The 20,680-nt window shown below is 39.4% G+C and overlaps 1 protein-coding gene across 1 annotated transcript; it reads right to left on the bottom strand.

The window, feature by feature from the left end:
- LOC116977844 (riboflavin-binding protein-like) lies at window positions 1–20,680 on the bottom strand. The gene is made up of 7 exons (XM_033028667.1): window positions 20,529–20,680; window positions 18,551–18,712; window positions 17,221–17,320; window positions 10,021–10,149; window positions 7,383–7,491; window positions 2,818–3,042; window positions 1–122 (listed from the first exon to the last, which is right to left on the bottom strand). The coding sequence occupies exons 1-6, from the start codon at window positions 20,611–20,613 to the stop codon at window positions 2,842–2,844; spliced, it is 786 nt and encodes a 261-aa protein (XP_032884558.1). The 5' UTR covers window positions 20,614–20,680; the 3' UTR covers window positions 1–122; window positions 2,818–2,841.

Below are 20,680 nucleotides of genomic sequence, written 5' to 3'. Positions count from 1 at the left end.
TAAAGATTAATCTTGACTTCCTTTATTTGACAGAAAAAAATTATTACATTGAGGTCTTTTCAAAGCATTATGCCTGTTTCTTCAAGTCGCTTACTGGCAGAAATGTCTTCCATTCTACGATGCTATGAGTAAAAGAAATATATGAATAACTGATAAAGGACTCTTTCAATGAAGTTCAAATTTAATAAAAAATAATCAAAACTGGTTGGGGCTTAAAAGGTTTAAGCCTAGTAGAAAATTGAGAATTCATGTTTCTTAAATATTTTTCACTCTAAGTACCACAAATATTTTTAAACATTAATTCAAGGGACAGGGGCTCCACAGGCTAATCCCCATTTAATTAACTGTACCTAATCACCCTTGAGTTGGTGATGGTGAACTGCTTTCTTGAACCACTGGTTTTGGTTAGGGAGTGAGTTCCAGTACTTTGACCCAACAACAGTGAAGGAACAGTGGTATATTTCCAAGTCAGGATGATGTCTGGCTTGGGGGGTAGCTTTTAGCTGGTGGTGTTTCTATATATTTGCTGCCATTGACTTAGCAGGTAGAGGTTGTGGGTTCAGAATGTGTTGACTAAGGAGTAGGAAGGAACTAAGGAGTCAGAGAAGGGACGCAACCTGAAATGTCACCTATTCTTTTTCTCCAGAGATGGGTGCCTGACCCGCTGAGTCATTCCAGCTTTTTGTTTCTATCTTCATGTTGATTAAGGAGTCTTGCTGAGTTACGGCAGCGTACCTGTAAATGGTGCAAACTGCAAATACTATGCATTCAGTGGAGGAATGAGTGAATAGTTGTGGACAGAGAGCTTACCAATCAGCTTGCCATGTATTGTATGGAATGGGGGGGGGGGGGGGGGTCAGTGATGACAATGCCATGGAATGTCAGGGGGTGATGGCCACATTTTCCCTTGTTGGATTTTGTCATTGCCTGGCACTTCTATGACATAAGGTCATAACGTCATAAGTGGAAGGAGTAGAATTAAGCCATTCGGCCCATCAAGTCTATTCCGCCATTCAATCATGGTTGATCTATATCTCCCTCCGAACCCCATTCTCCTACCTTCTCCCCATAACCTCTGATATCTGTATTGATCAAGAAAGTACTTTAATTTAACTTGTCACATGTCACAGGCCTGGATAGTGTTCAGATCATGCTACATATAGTTGTGAACTGCTTCATTATCTGAGGATTGCGAATGGTGCTGAATATTAGGTAATCATCAACAAACATTCCTACTTCTGGCCTGACCATTGAAAGACATAAAAACAGAACAAGCCAGAAATTGTCAACCAGTGAAAAACCATGTGTGTTAATGTTTCAATAAAAACATTGAGACTGCAGGTCAGGTTGCATCTGTGATAGTCAACATTTTGTTTTGAGAATCCACAAGTAGGACTCACATCAGGTCCTGATGCAGGGTCTAGACCTGCAACGCCGACAATGCATTAACTCCACAGATGCTGCCGGAACCACTGAGTGCGTCTAGCTATTTATTTTTTTTGCTGCATGTTTCAATACAATGACTAAACTGATGTTTGAACTCTTCCTCTCCTCAAATGCTGCATTCTCTGTTGGTTGTTTCCAGCATTTTTTGCTTTTATTTCAATTTTTCAACTATCACAGTATATTTTTGTGTCACGGAATAGCATAATGGCCCAGAATTCTCTCGGATCTGCTTCATATTCATTGCCAAATATTGCAGCTGAAATCTCAGGATAGTTGCTAACTATTCAAATTAGTTCTTTGCCACCAAGGTGAAAGTCCAGCTATGTATATCCTGCTGCTATTGTAGAATAAAATGTTGAGTAAACTTGCAGTATCCAATTACTTAAAAAAAACAGAATTTTATTTTTTGGTCTGAGGCAACCTCCCTCCTCCCTCATCTTCACATGTGTGCATCTGAAAAAGTATATTTACCATAACTATCTGGCAGAGGATAGATATATGTCAGTAGGAAGGTAAAGAGCATCTTGGAAGATGAGCTGGTGAGAAAGCATGTCTTATGGACCAATATTTTGAATGATTGAATTGAAAAATGGTATGAAATGATCAAGCAATGGGGTTGAAAAATAACTCCAAAGTGGGAGTCTGGAACTGTGGGTACACAAAATTGCTGGAGGAACTCAGCGGGTGCAGCAGCATCTATGGAGCGAAGGAAATAGGCGACGTTTCGGGCCGAAACCCTTCTTCAGACTGATAGGGGGTGGGGAAAGAAAGAAGGACAAAGGGAGGAGGAGGAGGAGCCCGAGGGCGGGCGGATGGGAGGAGACAGCTAGAGGGTGAAGGAAGGGGAGGGGGGGAGGGGACAGCACGGGCTAGCCAAATTGGGAGAATTCAATGTTGATGCCAAGGGGACGCAAGGACCCCAGACGGAATATGAGGTGCTGTTCCTCCAATTTCCGCTGTTGCTCACTCTGGCAATGGAGGAGACCCAGGACAGAGAGGTCGGATTGGGAATGGGAGGGGGAGTTGAAGTGCTGAGCCACCGGGAGGTCAGGTAGGTTATTGCGGACTGAGCGGAGGTGTTCGGCGAAACGGTCGCCCAACCTACGCTTGGTCTCACCGATGTATACTGTGGAACTGTGGTATGGATCTGATTCACAGCTTGCAACCATATCAGGTACAAAAGGGCATTACAATTCTCATGTTATTTAAAATGCAGTGAGTTAAGGAGGGACTAATTTTGTCCGTTTATGCTGAATTTTATTCTGTGATAATAAGCTCAAAGTTGTATGTGGCTAAACTTTCATCGAAATGGTAAATAATCAGTTTGAATGGTGACCATTCTACTAAGATGATTCTTATACTGTTTTGTACCTTATTTGTTGTTGCTCGTTTCTTTCACTTGACTTCACGTTGTCGATTCTTCCTTCGCTGACAGTAGGGTTCCATTGGGTTTGGTGTTCCACTATTATGAGACTGTAGATGTTGGACTACATTGCCATCATCATCGTCCAACATCAGACAATGGCAAGGGCATGAAGGTACTTTAAATGACATTCCCCACATGCTTTCACAAAGGTCCTTTCCATTCCTATACATCTACACATAGAATAATTTGATTATTAATAAGCAGCTCATTGTCATATTCAATTGTTCGTTACATATATGTTCCATTTTAATTTCCATTTTATTATCTAAAGATAATGTTAATTTACTGACCATGCTTCGTGATGGACTTTACAAACTTATGCTTTATGCAAAATTTCCAAACACCTATGTCTCTATGACCTAAAAATGAAATTGCAGAATACTTTTTCAACTTTGCAACCAAATTCCTACTATCCCACCCCCCCCCCCCCATCACCCCAACACAAGACATACACAGAAACACTAAAACATACTTTTGATATACTAAAAAAAATCTAAAAAAGTCAAAACAATGAACCCGCTGCAGGCGAGGCAGCCGAATCGCAGCGCCAACAGATGTCAACTTGCAATTTGCATACAGGAAAAATAGATCTATGCCATCTCTCCTGCACTACATTTGGCTCTGGATCACCGTGACAATAAGAACATTTATGTCAGGATGCTATTTATTGAATACAGCTCAGCCTTCAATACCATAATACTGAATAGACTCATCTCTAAACTCCTGAATCTTGGCACTGATGCCCCCATTTGCAAATGGCTTCTGAGTTCCTGACCAGCAGTTAGACAGTACTGTCTCCGCCTCTTCATTTCTTTTTCCCGTTCCCCACATCAGTCTGAAAAAGGGTCTCGACCCGAAATGTCGCCTATTCCTTCGCTCCATAGATGCTGCCTCACCCGCTGAGTTTCTCAACCATTTTTGTCTTCCTTCGATTTTTCCAGCATCTGCAGTTCTTTGTTAAACATTGGTTTACAACGTATTATCTGTTAATAGGCATGACAGTATACCAAATGTGCATGCTTCTGGCATGTGCTTGTAGAACAGGAGTCAATACTAATGCACATCTCTTGGATGATATTGTAACACAAAAAAAGACTGTAAATGGTGGAATATGGAAGTATTCAAAAAAAAGCTCAGTGAGTCAGACAGCATCTGTAGAGGTTATAGGTGTAAATCGACATTTTGGGTGAAACCCTTTGTAAGGACCAGTGGTGTTTTAAAACTGAAACAGCACTCTCTGTGCTCAGAAATAATGTGTTAGAGATTTTAAAGCTGCACCTTTTTCACCTTAAAAAATATATGCAGCAACAGATTGTTAGCTGCTATTGGACAAATAAACAACCCATCTTTTAGACGGGTGGGAATTAGCAAGCCTCTGAATACCTCAAATGGACAAATTAAATTGGAACAGCAGGCTTTTATCTACTGTCCATTGCTCTATTTGGCACCATAGAATTCCTTGAAGTCATAGGGCAAAAGTCCTGAACTCTGTTCTGATGTTACACCTATTTTTATTCTTGAATGACAATGGAGTACAAAAGGACACAATGCAATGAATGACCTGAGATTTCTTCCACCTTAATGCTCTTTGAAAATTAGTGCAAAATGGTTGGTAGCGTATAGGAGTAGGGAGGCTCTACTGCAGTTGTACAGGGTCTTGGTGAGACCGCACCTGGAGTATTAATAATAATAATAATAATAATTTGTTTATAGGGACAGTGCATATTAATGAACATTTGCATGTAAATATGCGAGATTGTAGCCAATCAGTAGCTAATTTCCGTCTCTAGTCCCAGGCAAAGGTAGGTGAAGTGTCTTGCCCAAGGACACAACGACAGTACACACTCCAAGCAGGATTCGAACCGGCCACCTTCAGGTTGCCAGCCGAACACTTAGCCCATTGTGCCATCTGTCGTCCTATTGCATACAGTTTTGGTCTCCAAATCTGAGGAAAGACATTCTTGCCATAGAGGAGTACAGAGATGGTTCACCAGACTGATTCCTGGGATGTCAGGACTTTCATATGAAGAAAGACTGGATAGACACGGCTTGTACTCGCTAGAATTTAGGAGATTGAGGGGGGACCTTATAGAAACTTACAAAATTCTTAAGTGGTTGGACAGGCTAGACGCAGGAAGATTGTTCCTGATGTTGGGGAAGTCCAGGACAAGGGGTCACACTTTGAGGATAGAGGGGAAATCCTTTAGGACCGAGATGAGAAAAACATTTTTTACACAGAGCGTGGTGAATCTCTGGAACTCTCGGCCACAGAAGGTAGTTGAGGCCAGTTCATTGGCTATATTTAAGAGGGAGTTAGATGTGGCCCTTGTGGCTAAAGGGATCAGGGGGTATGGAGAGAAGGCAGGTACAGGATACTGAGTTGGATGATCAGCCATGATCATATTGAATGGCGGTGCAGGCTCGAAGGGCCGAATGGCCTACTCCTGCACCTATTTTCTATGTTTCTATGTTTCTATACCTTAGTCATCAGAAATAATGAACAGAAGTAGATACACCATGATAGAATTATAGTTTATCTGCAGCAATAAAAGGAACAAAGAAACATATAAACATCTGCATTTAGATGATACCTGATTACAACTCTAGAAGGTAGTTGTTTTGCCCGCACAGGCAATTTGCATGAAATTCCGACAGGGTGCAGTTGAAGTATAACCAATCGTTTTGATGAAAAATTGAAAGCAGATTATGAACTATCAGATAAGCTCCATTATTTCACAGGTAGATAGTTAATGTAAATTCAGCAGAGTAAATTATCTCTCTGATTAAAATTTAATTTCTCCTCAAATATGGGGTAAAATAATAACAATTGTCCTATTTGTGAACTAAAACTAAACTCCATTTTTTATTTAATCTCTGGGCTCATTAGGAAAGAGTTCAGCTGGAAACAATTACAATGAAGGCCGATGTCCCATCATTAATGATGTTTGTTCTCTACACATAGAAAGTGTAGAGATTGCAAATATATGTTATGGTGCTGAATGGAAGCTGGGAGTTTAAATGCATTGTGCAGGAATCTTGGTTCAGAAACATGCTCAATTCTGCATTCCAGCCTCTTCAAATTAGGATAAGTTGGTTAGGAAGCTAACTTGCCATTTTTACAGGTAAAGGAGTAATATGCAGAGATATTTTCTGAATATTTGAGCTGCAAATGAATGAGCTAATCTTTTTCTTCTTAGGCTATCTCTTGGGATGAAGACATTTGCTTTTGGACCAGTTTTTGCTGCAAGCATTGATATTTTGGACAATACTTTGCAACTGTTCTCTCCATGGACTTGTAAAGGATGTGCAATGGAATCACATCTTGTCATGAAGTGGAACATAAATCCTGGTGAGTAGTTTTGGCTGGCTTTCATGCATGCAAAATCCATCTGGCCCAGAAAATCTCTTCAATACGATATTGCTCAGAGCATCTGTGATTTTCATTTGTTAAACGCCCAGTTCTTCCCTGAAGTAATTGCACTTAATTGTAAGAAAATGATTCATTCTGAACAGTACTATAAGCTCAGGGGGATATTCAGAAACAAATTTCCTGATGATGAGGAGCAGAGCAAAATTGCTGTCTCAATTCTAAAATAAAATCAAATACATACAAAATATGGAAACTGAACTGATCATACACAATAGGTTTTACTGTGGATGATTTTTATTCCCATAGCTTAAAAAATGAATTGAAAAAATCTATAACAAGGGATCATAATGCAAGAATTAGAGCTCAATTTGATAGTGAATTCAGTAAAACCTTTACTTAGATACAAAGGATGGTTTAAATCTCCCAAAAGGTTGTGCAAGAGCCTTCAATACAGACATGACATTAGTAATGAAATGATATGCCACCGGCTCATGCAGTTGAGATATAGTTAATTCATCATGATCTTATTGAATGGGGGAGCTAACCCAAGGGTCTGAGGAGACGCAGCTTGGTGATGTTGGAGGAGAGATCTACCCGAAATGTCTTGATGCAGGAAGAACTTATAGAAGGTATTTTTTAAACTTTTCCACCTACTGATTACTGAACAGATCAAAGATTATGTCTTCTTAATTTTTGTCACAAAGTTTAATGACATAAAAACTAGGTGGTTTCTGCAACTAGGTGGTTTCTGCAACATCAACTCCATTTATCTGCCTTCAGTCCATATACATTGACACCTTTATCTAACAATAGTAGAGCAATCTTGAATATTTCAGTTGATTCAGAATTCACACATTTTCGGGGTAAAATGTTACAGAAGGTTCTGATAAAGAGTTGTTGACCTGAAATGTTAACTTTGTCTCTCTTTCCACAGCTCCTGCCTAACCATGTGTTTCCAGCATTTTCTGAATTTATTTCAGATTTCCAGCATTTCTGTTTAAAAAAACATTTCAACTAGCATGGGAGCTCTGTTTAACAATTGTCACAGTTACAAATTCACAATATACTCCATCACATTATCTATGTAATGGTGTACTGAGACTATCAATGGTCACTGTTGTGTAATGCAACTGTTCCTACCTGCTGATAGGGAATGCATTCATTTCTGCAATTATTTCCATGTTGATCCCATTCCCAATCGGAAATCCAACTTCTCACACATGTCCGATCATTCATACAAGCTGCAAACCTGTCGAAACACAGATATTTATTCATTGCAAAACTTTCTTTCTTGATAATTACAGTAATTGAGAGCCTGACCTTTGTCCTAGGGGTGGAATGACAACAAAATGAGAATATTCCTCACCCACAAATATTATTCCCCTGGAGAGAGTGGTGGAGGAAGGTACTCTCAGACAATTTAAGCATTTAGCCGAGCACTTGAAACGTCATAGCATTAATGTCTATGTTGAGTGCTGGAAAATGAGATTAAAAATAGATAGGTACTTGACACGGTGCACCACAGGGTTTGTTTTCTTTATTATGGTTCTATGACATCCGCTTTAATTTTCTCCTGGGACCCGAATGAAACGTACTGGATGTAGCAATGTCACTCCTGTTGAGTTTTCAGTTCTGATTCGTCTTTAAATACTGAAGCAAATAATATCAAAATATATGTTTCATCAAGATTTTCTGAATGTTCAGGGTGTCAGTACATGAAGGACATCCAGAGTAATTATGACATTGTTGAAAATGCTCCTGGCTAAATTCTGTGACTTAGAAGAAACATTAGATTTTAAGCCTGAAGAAAGATCCCAACTCAAAACATCCATCCTCTCTCCATACCCCCAATAGGAGCTGCCTGACTCGCAGAGTTCATCTAGCAGTCTGTTTTGTGCATAAGATTTTCACGGTGGAATGGACGGGAGAGTGTTGAAGCAGAGTGTGGTTAAGAGGTCAGTTGACATTCATTCAGCAGTGGAGGTTACAGATAACTAAGGAAAATCACTGTCAACGAGTGAAACAAGAATTTCAGCTACTTCACAGGAGCAGACATGTCTTCGCACTCCTGTCTGAGTCAGAAGTTTCACTGCAGAGACTTGATCACAAAAAAATAAGCCAACGCTTGTTTAGCACTGAGGGAGCTGTACACAAAGATAGGTTCTCTCTTTTGAATTAAATCTCATCTATCTCCAATAGGCACAGAGGTTTTCATCACAAAATATATACAAAGTATAGGGGAGTAATCATCAGGTGGCTTTGCCAACAAGGTATTTCTCAATCACTATCACTTAAACAAATAATATTTTGCAGTGTAAAGGGCCTGTTCCACTTTCACGACCTAATTCACGACCTCTGCCGAGTTTGCCCTAGACTCATACTCTCAGCATGATCGTCACGAGGTCGTCACAAGGGCGTAGGAGGTCGTAGGTAGGTCATAGCAGGCCGTGATGCTAGTCGTAGGTACTCTTGGCATCAAGTAGGTCGGGGCGTTTTTCTAGCATGATGAAAAATGTCCACGAGTAAAAAAGGTAGTGAATTAGGTCATGAAAGTGGGACAGGCCTAATGGGAGCTTGCTACAAATAGATTCCCAGCAACCTTTCCAAAATCACAACAGCCACCATAAGCACTATTAGTTTAGAAGTATTTTGACTTGTCCTAATTGATGCGTTATATAATGGCAGGTTCTTGTACGAGTGTTGTAGACATCCACCATTCATATTGCTTTCCTTTTCAATAACTCTGTTATACCTGGACATCAGGAAATTTGTTATTTTCAAACACAATTTTGATTTCTACAATTACTGGATGCAGGTTAATCGATGGCAGTTTCCTGAGAATAAAATTGAGGCACATTATTGGTTTTCACACAGCAAGCTTTACTTTGTGCTTGCATTATGCAGCTGTACATTTGATATCCCATTTAAAACTGAGCACATATCTCAATTCAGATATCACAATATTTACAAAATCATACTGAGTCAAAAAAAAGGGCGTCACGGTAGCGCAGCAGTAGAGTTGTTGCCTTACAGCGCCAGAGATACTGGTTCAATCCTGACTATGGGTGCTGTCTGTACGGAGTTTGTATGTTCTTCCCATGACCTGCATGGATTTTCTCCGAGGTCTTTGGTTTCCTCCCACACACCAAAGACGTACAGGTTTGTAGGTTAATTGGCTTGGTATAAATGTAAATTGTCCTCAGTGTGTAAGATAGTGTTAATATGCAGGGATCGCAAGTCAGTGCAGACTCGGTTAATTAAGTTATTACATCGGATGGAAGCTGCATACCAAATCTCGTTGTACCTCTGTGCAATGACAATAAAATATATTATTATTATTATTATTATATCTCATCTGCACTAGTCCCACTTGCCTGCATTTTGGCCCATATCCCTCTTAACCTGTCCTATCCATGTACCTATCTAATTGCTTCTTAAACGTTGTGATAGTCCCTCCTCTGGCAGCTTGTTCCATACACCCACCACCCTTTATGTGAAAGCATCATGTACCTATCCAAATGTCTTTTAAATGTTGTTTTTGTACCTGCCTCAACTACTTCCTCTGGTAGCTTGTTCTATATACGTAACACCCGCTACATTTACATTGATTCACTTAACCTTCCATTGAGTGTATATGTCTGGTCAAGTGTTGCTGAAATACCAACTGATAGATGTTTTAAGTATCATATTAAGTCTGAGCAGTGAAAATAGACAACATTTATTGAAAATTCGAATTCTTACAAGGTAAAATTGTGTTTAATTGGATGAATAAACTTACCAATCATCGCAAAAGCTCTTGCAAATTGGGACATTATGAATTGAATATGAGTTATTGGGATTGGCCCAGTTGAAAACAAGGGGGGAGCAATGGAAGAAACAGTCTATTTTTTTCACGTACTCTTCACACCTGTAGTAGCGAATAACAACATCATCAATAACCAGAAATGTAGAACTGTATTTTCATAAATTATATCTTTGTTGAATTTACATTCTGCTGATCTTTTCAACAGGAAAGGTGATCTGATTCCACTTTTTTCCCCATAATGTGATAGAAATATGGCTTGATTTCAGTGTATTGCTTGGACATAATTTGCTTTGTTGATATTTAAATAATAACATGTTGAAGAGTAAAGATGAATTACTCCAATTACACAGCATGCTGGTGAAAGTACATCTGGAACAATGTGTATACTCCTGTCTCCCTACTTGAGGAGTTGCATAGAAACATAGAAACATAGAAAATAGGTGCAGGAGGAGGCCATTCGGCCTTTCGAGCCAGCACCGCCATTCATTGTGATCATGGCTGATCGTCCCCAATCAATAACCCGTGCCTGCCCATATTCCTTGATTCCACTAGCCCCTAGAGCTCTATCTAACTCTCTCTTAAATCCATCCAGTGATTTGGCCTCCACTGCCCTCTGTGGCAGGGAATTCCACAAATTCACAACTCTCTGGGTGAAAACGTTTTTTCTCACCTCAGTCTTAAATGGCCTCCCCTTTATTCTAAGACTGTGGCCCCTGGTTCTGGACTCGCCCAACATTGGGAACATTTTTCCTGCATCTAGCTTGTCCAGTCCTTTTATAATTTTATATGTTTCTATAAGATAACCCCTCATCCTTCTAAACTCCAGTGAATAGAAGCCTAGTCTTTTCAATCTTTCCTCATATGACAGTCCCGCCATCCCAGGGAACAATCTTGTGCACCTATGCTGCACTGCCTCAATCACAAGGATGTCCTTCCTCAAATTAGGAGAACAAAACTGTACGCAATACTCCAGATGTTGTCTCACCAGAGCCCTATCCAACTGCAGAAGAACCTCTCTATTCCTATACTGAAATCCTCTTGTTATGCAATTGATACTTTGTAGTTTAAAAGAATGAAGAATGATCTTATAAGAACACGGAGAGGTGGGGTGGGGGTGGGGGGGGGGGGGGGGGGGGGGGGTGGGGGGAGGCGTGGTGCAGGACGCCATAGTTGTCCAGATGTTTTCTTCCACAAGTGGAACTATTTTGAATGAGGTTCATAGTTACAAGATTAAGGGATGATTATTTCAAAAGGAGGCAGGTGGGAACATCTTCTCGCAGAGGGTGATGAATCTCTGGAATTCTCTACCCCAGATGATTGTGGAGGCCAGATCATTGGGCATGGAAAACAAAAACTACAGATGCTGAAAATCTAAAACAAAAACAGGAAATACTGGAAATACTTTGCAGGTCAAGCTACATCTGTGGGAAGAGAAACAGTCAACTTTTCAGGTAAAAGATCCAACGCCCAAACTAAAAAGAGGACAAAATAAATGTGTAAAGATGCACAATGGGTGAGAGAGGGCATGGCTTTGATGGGATTAAGAAAGACCATTTACAATCCGGTCATTCCCTCTTCTCCCGTCTCCTGCCGATTCAAAAGCTTGAAAAAGCATGTCACCAGATACATGAACTGCTCCTTTTCCATTGTTATAAGACGATTGAATGATCCACTCATCAGATAAGGATGTTTAAGAAGGAACTGCAGATGCTGGAAAATCGAAGGTACATAAAAAGTGCTGGAGAAACTCAGCGGGTGCAGCAGCATCTATGTCTGAAGAAGGGTTTTGGCCCGAAACGTTGCCTATTTCCTTCGCTCCATAGATGCTGCTGCACCCGCTGAGTTTCTCCAGCATTTTTGTGTACCATCAGATAAGGACGTTGTCCTGATCTCTCAACCTACCTTATTGTGGCTCTCGCATTCTTTATTTATTGGCACTTTTTTTGCAACTTTAATGCTCAACACCATATGCTACACTCTGGTATGTTTCTCTTGTACTACCTGTTATAATTGTACATAGCTTGATTGTATTCATGTACAGTTTGATTTGACGGGACAGGATGCGAACAAAGCTTTTCACTGTATCTCAGTACACTTGAAAATAATACATCAGTGCTAATACTAATATTGTGGTGACCATGGGGATAAGTTGTAAACAAGGTTATCTGGTCAATGAATGAATAGGAGCAGTCAGAGGATGAGAACATCAACAGAAGTATGTAGGAGTTGCGAAATACAGAGCAGGAGAACAAGCCGAGCAGGTCAGGCTGGGCATGTCTTCCACTCCCAGAGAGAAAAAGAACAATGTGCTAATATTAAAGATGGGTGACTGATGCAGATCAGGAAATCAAGTTACCAAAAGCTGTTGTACTTTGGGAAGTTAAATGGAAGAGGAAGATATACAGTAAATGGCTGGACCAATGGGATGTAGAAACAAGGAATTGCAAATGCTAGTTTACCAAGGAAAGATGCAAAATGCTGGATTAACTCAACGGGTCAGGCAGTATCCTGGAGAACATGGATAGGTGACGTTTCGGGCCAGGACCATCCTTCAGACTTAGGAATGTTGAGATACAGAGGGATCTTGGGGGGTAAATCCATAGCTCCCTGAAAGTGGATAGGGTGATAAAGCAGATGTAGAGCATAGGTCAGGGCATTGAGTATAAAAGATATAGGAAGGATATGGTTTTGCAGGGAATACAGAAGAGGTTCTCCGGGAGTGGAGTGTATTAGCATTAGAAAGATTGAATAAAATTGTGTTGGTTTTTTTCTGGACTGTCAGGGGCTGAGGAGAGACATGATAGAAATATATAAAATTATGAGAGACATAGATAGGTAAATAGTCAGAGTTTATTCCCCAGGCAATTGCTTTCAGGTGAGAGGTGGAAAGTTTAAAAGAGATTCATGAGGCAGGATGTTTACACAGGGAGTGGTAGGTGCAAGGGACATGCTGACAGGGAATTGGTGGAAGCACATATGATAGTTTAGGAGGCATTTAGACAGGTACATTAAAAGCCAGAGAATGGAGGGACATAAACCATGTGCAGGCAGATGTGCAGTTTTAAATTGGCATAATTGTTGTCACAGGCATTGTGGGTGGAAAAGCCTGTTGCTCTGCTGTTCTATGTTCTAATATTGAGTTGGGACATTGCAGTATTCCCAAGAGGAAAATGTGGCATTGTTTCTCAAGCTGTGTTGAGCCTCAGTGTGACAGGAGCCACACACCAATAAGTCAGAGTGACAGTGGGATGAGGAGTTAAAATGTCAGGGAACGGGAAGCTCAGGGTAACCCAGGGATTGAAGGTGGGCATTGAGCAAAGCGATCACCCAATCTGTGTTTAGTTTCCCTAAAACAAAATAAACGACATTGTGAACACCAGATGCCATTTCATCTGGAAACACTGTTTGGGTCCTTGGATGGTGGGAAGAGGTGAAAGGATGTGTTGTATTGCCTAAAAATAGAAGGAAAAGTGCTGTAAGGGTGGTGGTTGGGGGAGGATCAAAAGAGTAGACCAGGGTTTCATCATGGAAACTGTCTTTGCAAAAGGCTAAAAAGGGAGGAGAGGAGAATGTGTTCCTGGTCGTGGAAGCTCTTTGAAGATGATGGAAATTGTAGTGAATGATCTGTGAAATGTGGAGGCTGGTGGGATGGAAGCTGAGGACCAAGGAAACTCTATCCTTGTTCTCTCCCAGTGGAGAGGGCATGAGAGCAGAGCTGCAAGAAATGGATGAGATGCGGTCAAAAGTTTTGTTAACAATAGTAATGGGAAGCAGCAGTTCAGAAAGAAAGAAGACATTCAGAGAAACCAAGATAGAAAGTTTCATCATAGAAACATAGAAAATAGGTGCAGGAGTAGGTCATTCGGCCCTTCGAGCCAGCAGCGCCATTCAATATGATCATAGCTGATCTTCAGAAATCAGTACCCCGTTGTGGTTCTCCCTTGATTCCCTTAGCCCTAAATCTAACTCTCTCTTTTAAACACCCAGTGAATTGGCCTCCATTGCCTTCTGTGACAGAGAATTCCACAGATTCACAACTCTCTGGCTGAAAACGTTTTTCCTCATCTCAGTCCTAAATGGCCTACCCCTTATTCTTAAACTGTGACCCCCTGGTTCTGGACTCTCCCAACATCGGGAACATTTTTTCCTGCATCTACCCTGTCCAATCCTCTAAGAATTTTATATGTTTCGATAAGATCTCCTCTTATCCATCTAAAGTCCAGCGAGTACAAGCCCAGTATTTCATCATACGTCATTCCCGCCATCCCGGGAATTAACCTGGTGAACCTGCGCTGTCATCAAACACATCGGAGAAGGAAAAATTGGGAGAATGAAATATAGTCCTAGTGGGAGGCAAGGTAGGAACAAAGTGAAGTTAAGGTAGCGATGGAATTTAATTGGCTTTTAATGGATGTTTGTTGCTAGCCTGTCTCCTGAGATAGAGAAAGATAGAGATTTTGAAAAGGAAGAGCTGTGTTGAGGTGAGGACAGATTGGAAATTGACAATAAAAGGATGAAACTGTTGAGTTTCGCATGAGTGCAGTAGATCTCATCAATGTACCAGAAGGAGAGTTCAGGGAGTTGGCTCAAGACTGAAATAAAGAGTGTTACAGTTTTGGGACCATGCAGGTGCCCACAACTGTACCTTTGATCTGCATGAAATGGGTGCAGTGAAGGAAAAATTGTTCAATGTGAGGACAAGTTCAGCTGCGCAAATGAGTGTTTTGGTCACAGGGAGCTGGTTGGACATCTGCTCAAGGGAGAAGCAGAGGTCCTCAGACCATCTTGATGTGGGATGGAGGTGTCTGTCAGCACTCGGAAATTGGAAATCAATAAATAGAAGGGGGAAATAAAAGGAATCATAAATGAGAAGGATTGTTTTGGGTATTTAAAGAGGAAGTAGATACTTTTTTTATAAAGATGGGGAATCGAAGGAGATGAGGAACTGGAATAAAAGAGATGATAAGATAATGGACAGATCAGCCCTGATCAATATAGAATGGTAATTGTGGCCTGGTCCTGCTCCTATTTTCGTATGTTCTTTTGTGATACTGTACTGAAATTTCACTGGATTGTTTCCTGAGAAGGAGGATTGTATTGTGAGGAGAGATTTAGCAAATGGACTTGTGACTCTCTGGAGTTTAGAAGAATGGAGGTAATCTCCTTGAAATGTGCAAAGTCCTTTGGGGAACTTAACAGGGTAGATACAAGAATGATGTCTCCTCTGCCTGGGTTAATGATAATTAGGATCACCCAGAAAATTATAAATCTTTGCAATTCTGTACCCAAATGGGCCATGGAATCTAATAAAATTGAGGATATTCTCGATGGAGATGAATATATATTTTTGATTTTAAAGGAATCCAAGGATGAGGTACGTCCACAATCTTACTGAATGGGAACTGCTGGAGGAATGTAGTTGGTTAGGCAACGTCAGTGGGTTCTTCCAGTAGCTCTCATAATTTTGCTGTAGATTCCAGCATCTGCAGTCTCTGGTGCCACATAATTGAATGGCATGGCATGTGTGAGGGGATAAATGACATACTCCTGCTACTGTTTAAAATTGTATTTAAAAGGAATCAAGCAGTTAAACATTAGCATGAAGATAAAGTGGCATGAGTTAAATCATGTTTTGAGTGACCTGTAAGCAACTGATGGTATAACTTCAAATTAGATTTTTTTTCTGCTTATAAAAATCTGCAATAAAAATCATACTGAAATATATTATTAAACCTTCTTCACAGAGCACAATATGATGATTGTAAAAGTGGCAACTATTTTTATCATTCATTACCCTTGCACAAACAAAATAGTGTACTTTTAATAATGCTCGTCGCACCACATCCAATTCCTCCATCTAGTATTTTTATCTCTGATATTACCCTATTTTTAAAAGTGGATTAAAATAGTAAAAATGCAATATGAATACAACAAACATTTGTTAACCATTAACCACAAAGTTGTTTTTAACATTTATTCTTGAAATGTTGAAAACTATGGAAAACGGTATTCATCGCCCTTCAATATTTCCCCTTGGGACATAATACATAAACTCTAATTATATTGACACCACCTAACTAACATTTCACAACACCCTCGATTGTCTCAGTGATATTAGACTAATTTACTTTGTTCAATCAGACAAGGAACATTTTCTCCATTGAAACACTTGATCATTTAGCCACAGCACAGATTTCATGCCCTAACCCTTAATTCTATCCCTCCCTGCCTCCTGCTCCAAACTCCTCACCCTCTCCTGACCATGATGTCTGGCTCTAAATAAAAACACGACTGTTCACAATTTCAAGTCAGAATTTATAACCTATGTACATTTATAATCCACCACAAATCCTGTCTCCTTTCTTCTTCATTACATCTCCAATCCCCACCTCTGCAAGGTCTACTACAAGACTACTTCCTGGCTTCAGTCACCAAACTTTCACACATCCTAAACACTACCACACAAATACATTTTCTCCACTTCCAGTTCATCCATCACATTCCACATTGTGTCACAGTCTGTCCACACTATTTTTAAAATTCTCAAGCTCCTGTTTAAATCAGTACTGGACTTCACCTCCTGCTTTCTTTGTAACCTCTGTTACATGTAAACGTACTAAATTCTCTGCTTTTATAATCTGACCTTTTGTGAATTCACCTCTTCCTTCATATCACCACTGATAGCCATGCCTGAACTGACAAGACCCAACTCTCTGAAATTCACTTCCAAACTTCACTGAAATTAATTTCCTAAATCCCTACACCTCTCTATCCATGATACCCATTTTAAAACTCTAATAATTCTCTTTTTGTTTGTCTGATCAAACCTCTGGCTGTCTCTGTACATTAATAATGCCATATATGTGCAAAATATTGTCCTGAGTCCAGAAGAGGCATTGCATTTAGGGCAGGCAAGTGAGGGATGGTAGGTATTGAAGGACTTCAGGGAACATTGTTCCTCTTTTCAGTAGCAACAGTCCAGCACCCACATTTTGGTAAGTGCATACAAATCAGCAATGTTTTGACATTTTAATTTCACAACTTAATATGTAAGGTTTGAATTCAGGAGGTCTGGCATCAAATGCAGTTACACGCATTTTAGCCTGTAACATAGCATTTTTTTAAACTCAAAGAATACAACATATTTCTGTGCTTATGAAAATTTTGGTTTACCTTGGACTAAGTTGGCCACATCGGTCCCAATATGTATTATCTACCTTCGACATTGGGGACACAGCAAGCTCTTCAGTGTAGTTAGAAAAACAGCAGGAAGCTATTGGAAGAAAAGGAATTAACTGAGGTAAGGTAGCATGATGGTAAGCCATATCCAAAACTTGCATAACAGAAATATAAACAACATTCAAATATTTCTGAGGTTATTTAGTCTGTAAATGTTACATGCTTTCATTTAAAAAATAATAGAATATTGCAATGGGGAGCATTGGAGTGTAGGCCTGTTACTTAATTCTGACTTCTGGATATCAGTCTCTCTGAGGACAAGTAAAATGGAGACTCGGCAATCAGCATCGTGAAGGAAATATCACATATTATAGCCAGTAAACAAAAAAACATGTCACCAAAGGGGAAACAGAAAGATATTTTATCTTTACAGTCATTACTTCACACCAGAGTGAGAAATACATGGAATGATTTGCACAGAAAAACATACCCTGGAGAAACCTACAGTATTGGAGAATTGAACAGCTAATCAAGGGATTTGACGTAGTAATAAATAAAAATGCTGGAAACTCAACAGTGAGGCAGCATCTTTGCAGTGAGAAATATAACATATTTCAGGTTGATGAATCTTCATCAGGAATGGTGAAATGAATAAGCAAATTAATTTTAGGTTGGAAAAGGGATCTTGAAGCTCAATGTGGCTCATGCACACTGAAAAGAAGTGCTTGGCAAAGTGGATCATGCAATCTGATTTTGGTTTCTCCAAACCAGAGGAACCCATACCATAAGCATCCAAAAAAGCATGTCGGATTAGAAGAAATGCAAGTAAATTACAGCTTCATTTGCAAGAACTGTTTGGATCAATGGATGAGGGGAGCAGAAGTTGTAGCACCTTCTGCAATTGGATAGTAAAGTGGACAAGAGAGCAGAGTTGTCAATGAAGATGTAAAGAGTGGACGAGAGAGTTCGGAAGCGAGCAGTCACTTTGGAATACTAAAAGAAAAAGGGAGGGGAAGATGTCAGAAGGTACACTCTCACAGAAAGTGGCAAACATTTTGAAGGAAATTCTTTTCCTTGCAAAGGCTGTTGGGTTTAAAATGAGGATCTTTTCTATGGCCAGAAGGAGAGAGGTGAAAGCAAATATACAGCAGACGCAGATTAGAAGCAGTGGATTTGTTGGCTGTATGGGTACATCAGCAAATAATTTTGTCGATAAATTGTCATTTGAATTTTGACGTTATGTCCCTCTTTGTGTTTAATGAGATAGTTAATGAGATAACCTTTCAACTTTTCATCAATTTCTGGAATGACCACATCAACTTACAATGGGAAAACCGCCTGCATTCCTCCATGCCTGGCTCAGGACCAGAGGATAACTTGTGATATCTTCCTGATAGACAATTTTCTCCATTACAACTAATTGCCAGTGACAATATTGCAATAAAAATGTCCAACAAAGTTATCATCATGATTGTTGACTTTAAACCTGCAAAATAAATCAAAATAGATGACACCAGATATTTAACCAGTATAATTCATTACTTTGGATATTTTCCACTTGCCTAAATTGGCTTCCAGAAATTAAATTAACTTTGGTAATAAATGTTAGTTTCCTAAGCTCTCAAGGTAAGTTTTCACTGATGATCAAAGAGCAATGCCTGTAAAATATTTCAGATGCTGGATACGTTCCATATTTCCATGCAATCTCCCTTGTAAAAATAATCTCAAAGTTAAAAATAAAAAGAGAAAATGTTGGAAATATTCAGCAGGCCAGGCGGCAATTGTTTCAACAAAGTAAATTTTCAACTCTGCAAATTTTCATTAGAATTTTGTGTCAGTACATTTTGTAGGTTGAAGGCACTGCATCCTTGAAGTAATGGCATCTAGGGAATAGTGACTTGAAATAGAATAATTTCTAAATCGGTTCTGTAACTCTGAACAGTGTGATCCCAAGGTAAGAAGTATCCTGGTGCTATCTTAGTGAATCAGATCACGTCAGCAGAATTTAACTTGGAAAAACGCACTAATAATGAAAAATAAGTCTGGTATTTTATTAAATACATTTTCATGTATTCCATATACCTATGTAAATAAATAAATGGCTCATCTACCTGAAACATATTTTGGATGGCTTTCACAACATACCATTAAACCATTTTACAACAGAATATACCCATAAACATCTGCAAATGAGGGCAGGTATCATTAAGAGGAGAAACAGTATGAACATTACAGAAATTCAAATGGCTTTTTTTTACATCTCATTTTTTATGACATAGGCTTTGGAGTCTATGGTGATACCGAAAGCAATCTCATTCCCCACTTATTTCTAGGCAACCTGTTCTCACTCACATGTCCCCCATCTATACCAGGGTAATTTGTAATGACCAGACAACGCACCAATAAAATCTGGTTTTATAAAGCAAACAAAGGACAAAAATGTAGGAAGGAACTGCAGATACTGGTTTACACCGAAGATAGCCACAAAATGCTGGAGTAACTCAGCGGGACAGGCAGCATCTCTGGAGAGAAGGAATGGGTGACATTTCGGGTCAAGAACCTGCTTCAGACTGAAGACTTCGGGTCTAAATAAAGGTCTCAACCCAAAATGTCGCAAAATCCTTCTCTCCAGAGATGCTACCTGTCCCGCTGAATTACTCCAGCATTTAGTGACTAAAATGTATGTGCTTGAAGTACTTAACCATTCAAATGTTTTGTTTAGATGTGTCCAATACTTTTTCTCACACGGTCTCAAACTTTGTCTTTTCAGTAAATCAGATTTTAAACATATCAGTTATCACATACTTCAGCAAATAATTTATATATCCAGCATTCAGTAATATCCATGTATGTATTAAACACACAGGACAAATAACAATATTATCGAGTCTCAAAGAGATTAGATGAAATACAGTGATGGATTAAGCAAAGAAAGGGAGAATGTGAAGGTGAACAGGAAAATGGCACACAAAGTAAATGGCAGGAGAGAAACAAATTACACATATTGTCAAAATGAGAAAAAGGAACAAAGGACAGAGTACAAACTGTGAGACAAACCAAAAAATGATTAAATCTTCACAAAATTAAACATAATTTTCAAATACCACTATTTAAGAATTAATCACAGGTTTTAAATTTTATGTTATTTTCACCTTGTTTCCCTTATCAAGTTGAAACAGTAGATATTCAGAATACTCTACCATCTGTCAATATGCAATTTTATGTTACTTCAATCTATCGAGAATGCAAAAAATACAACTATATCAAACTACATAACACTGTCCACATTGCAGATCTGTTACCTGTTGCTGCGATTGTAGCTCTCTTCTCTGTCCAGTATGAATCACTTTTTATAACTGATGAGCTGACTAATCTGTCTGCACTCATTGGGCAATTTGGGTGAAATAGTTACCTTTGACCATAACTGTTTTTTTCTAAAGTCAAGATAATCCAA

Source organism: Amblyraja radiata, chromosome 10 (genome assembly GCF_010909765.2).
Source record: "Amblyraja radiata isolate CabotCenter1 chromosome 10, sAmbRad1.1.pri, whole genome shotgun sequence".
Classification (NCBI taxonomy): domain Eukaryota; kingdom Metazoa; phylum Chordata; class Chondrichthyes; order Rajiformes; family Rajidae; genus Amblyraja; species Amblyraja radiata.
This window is presented reverse-complemented; position numbering and strand designations above follow the sequence as displayed.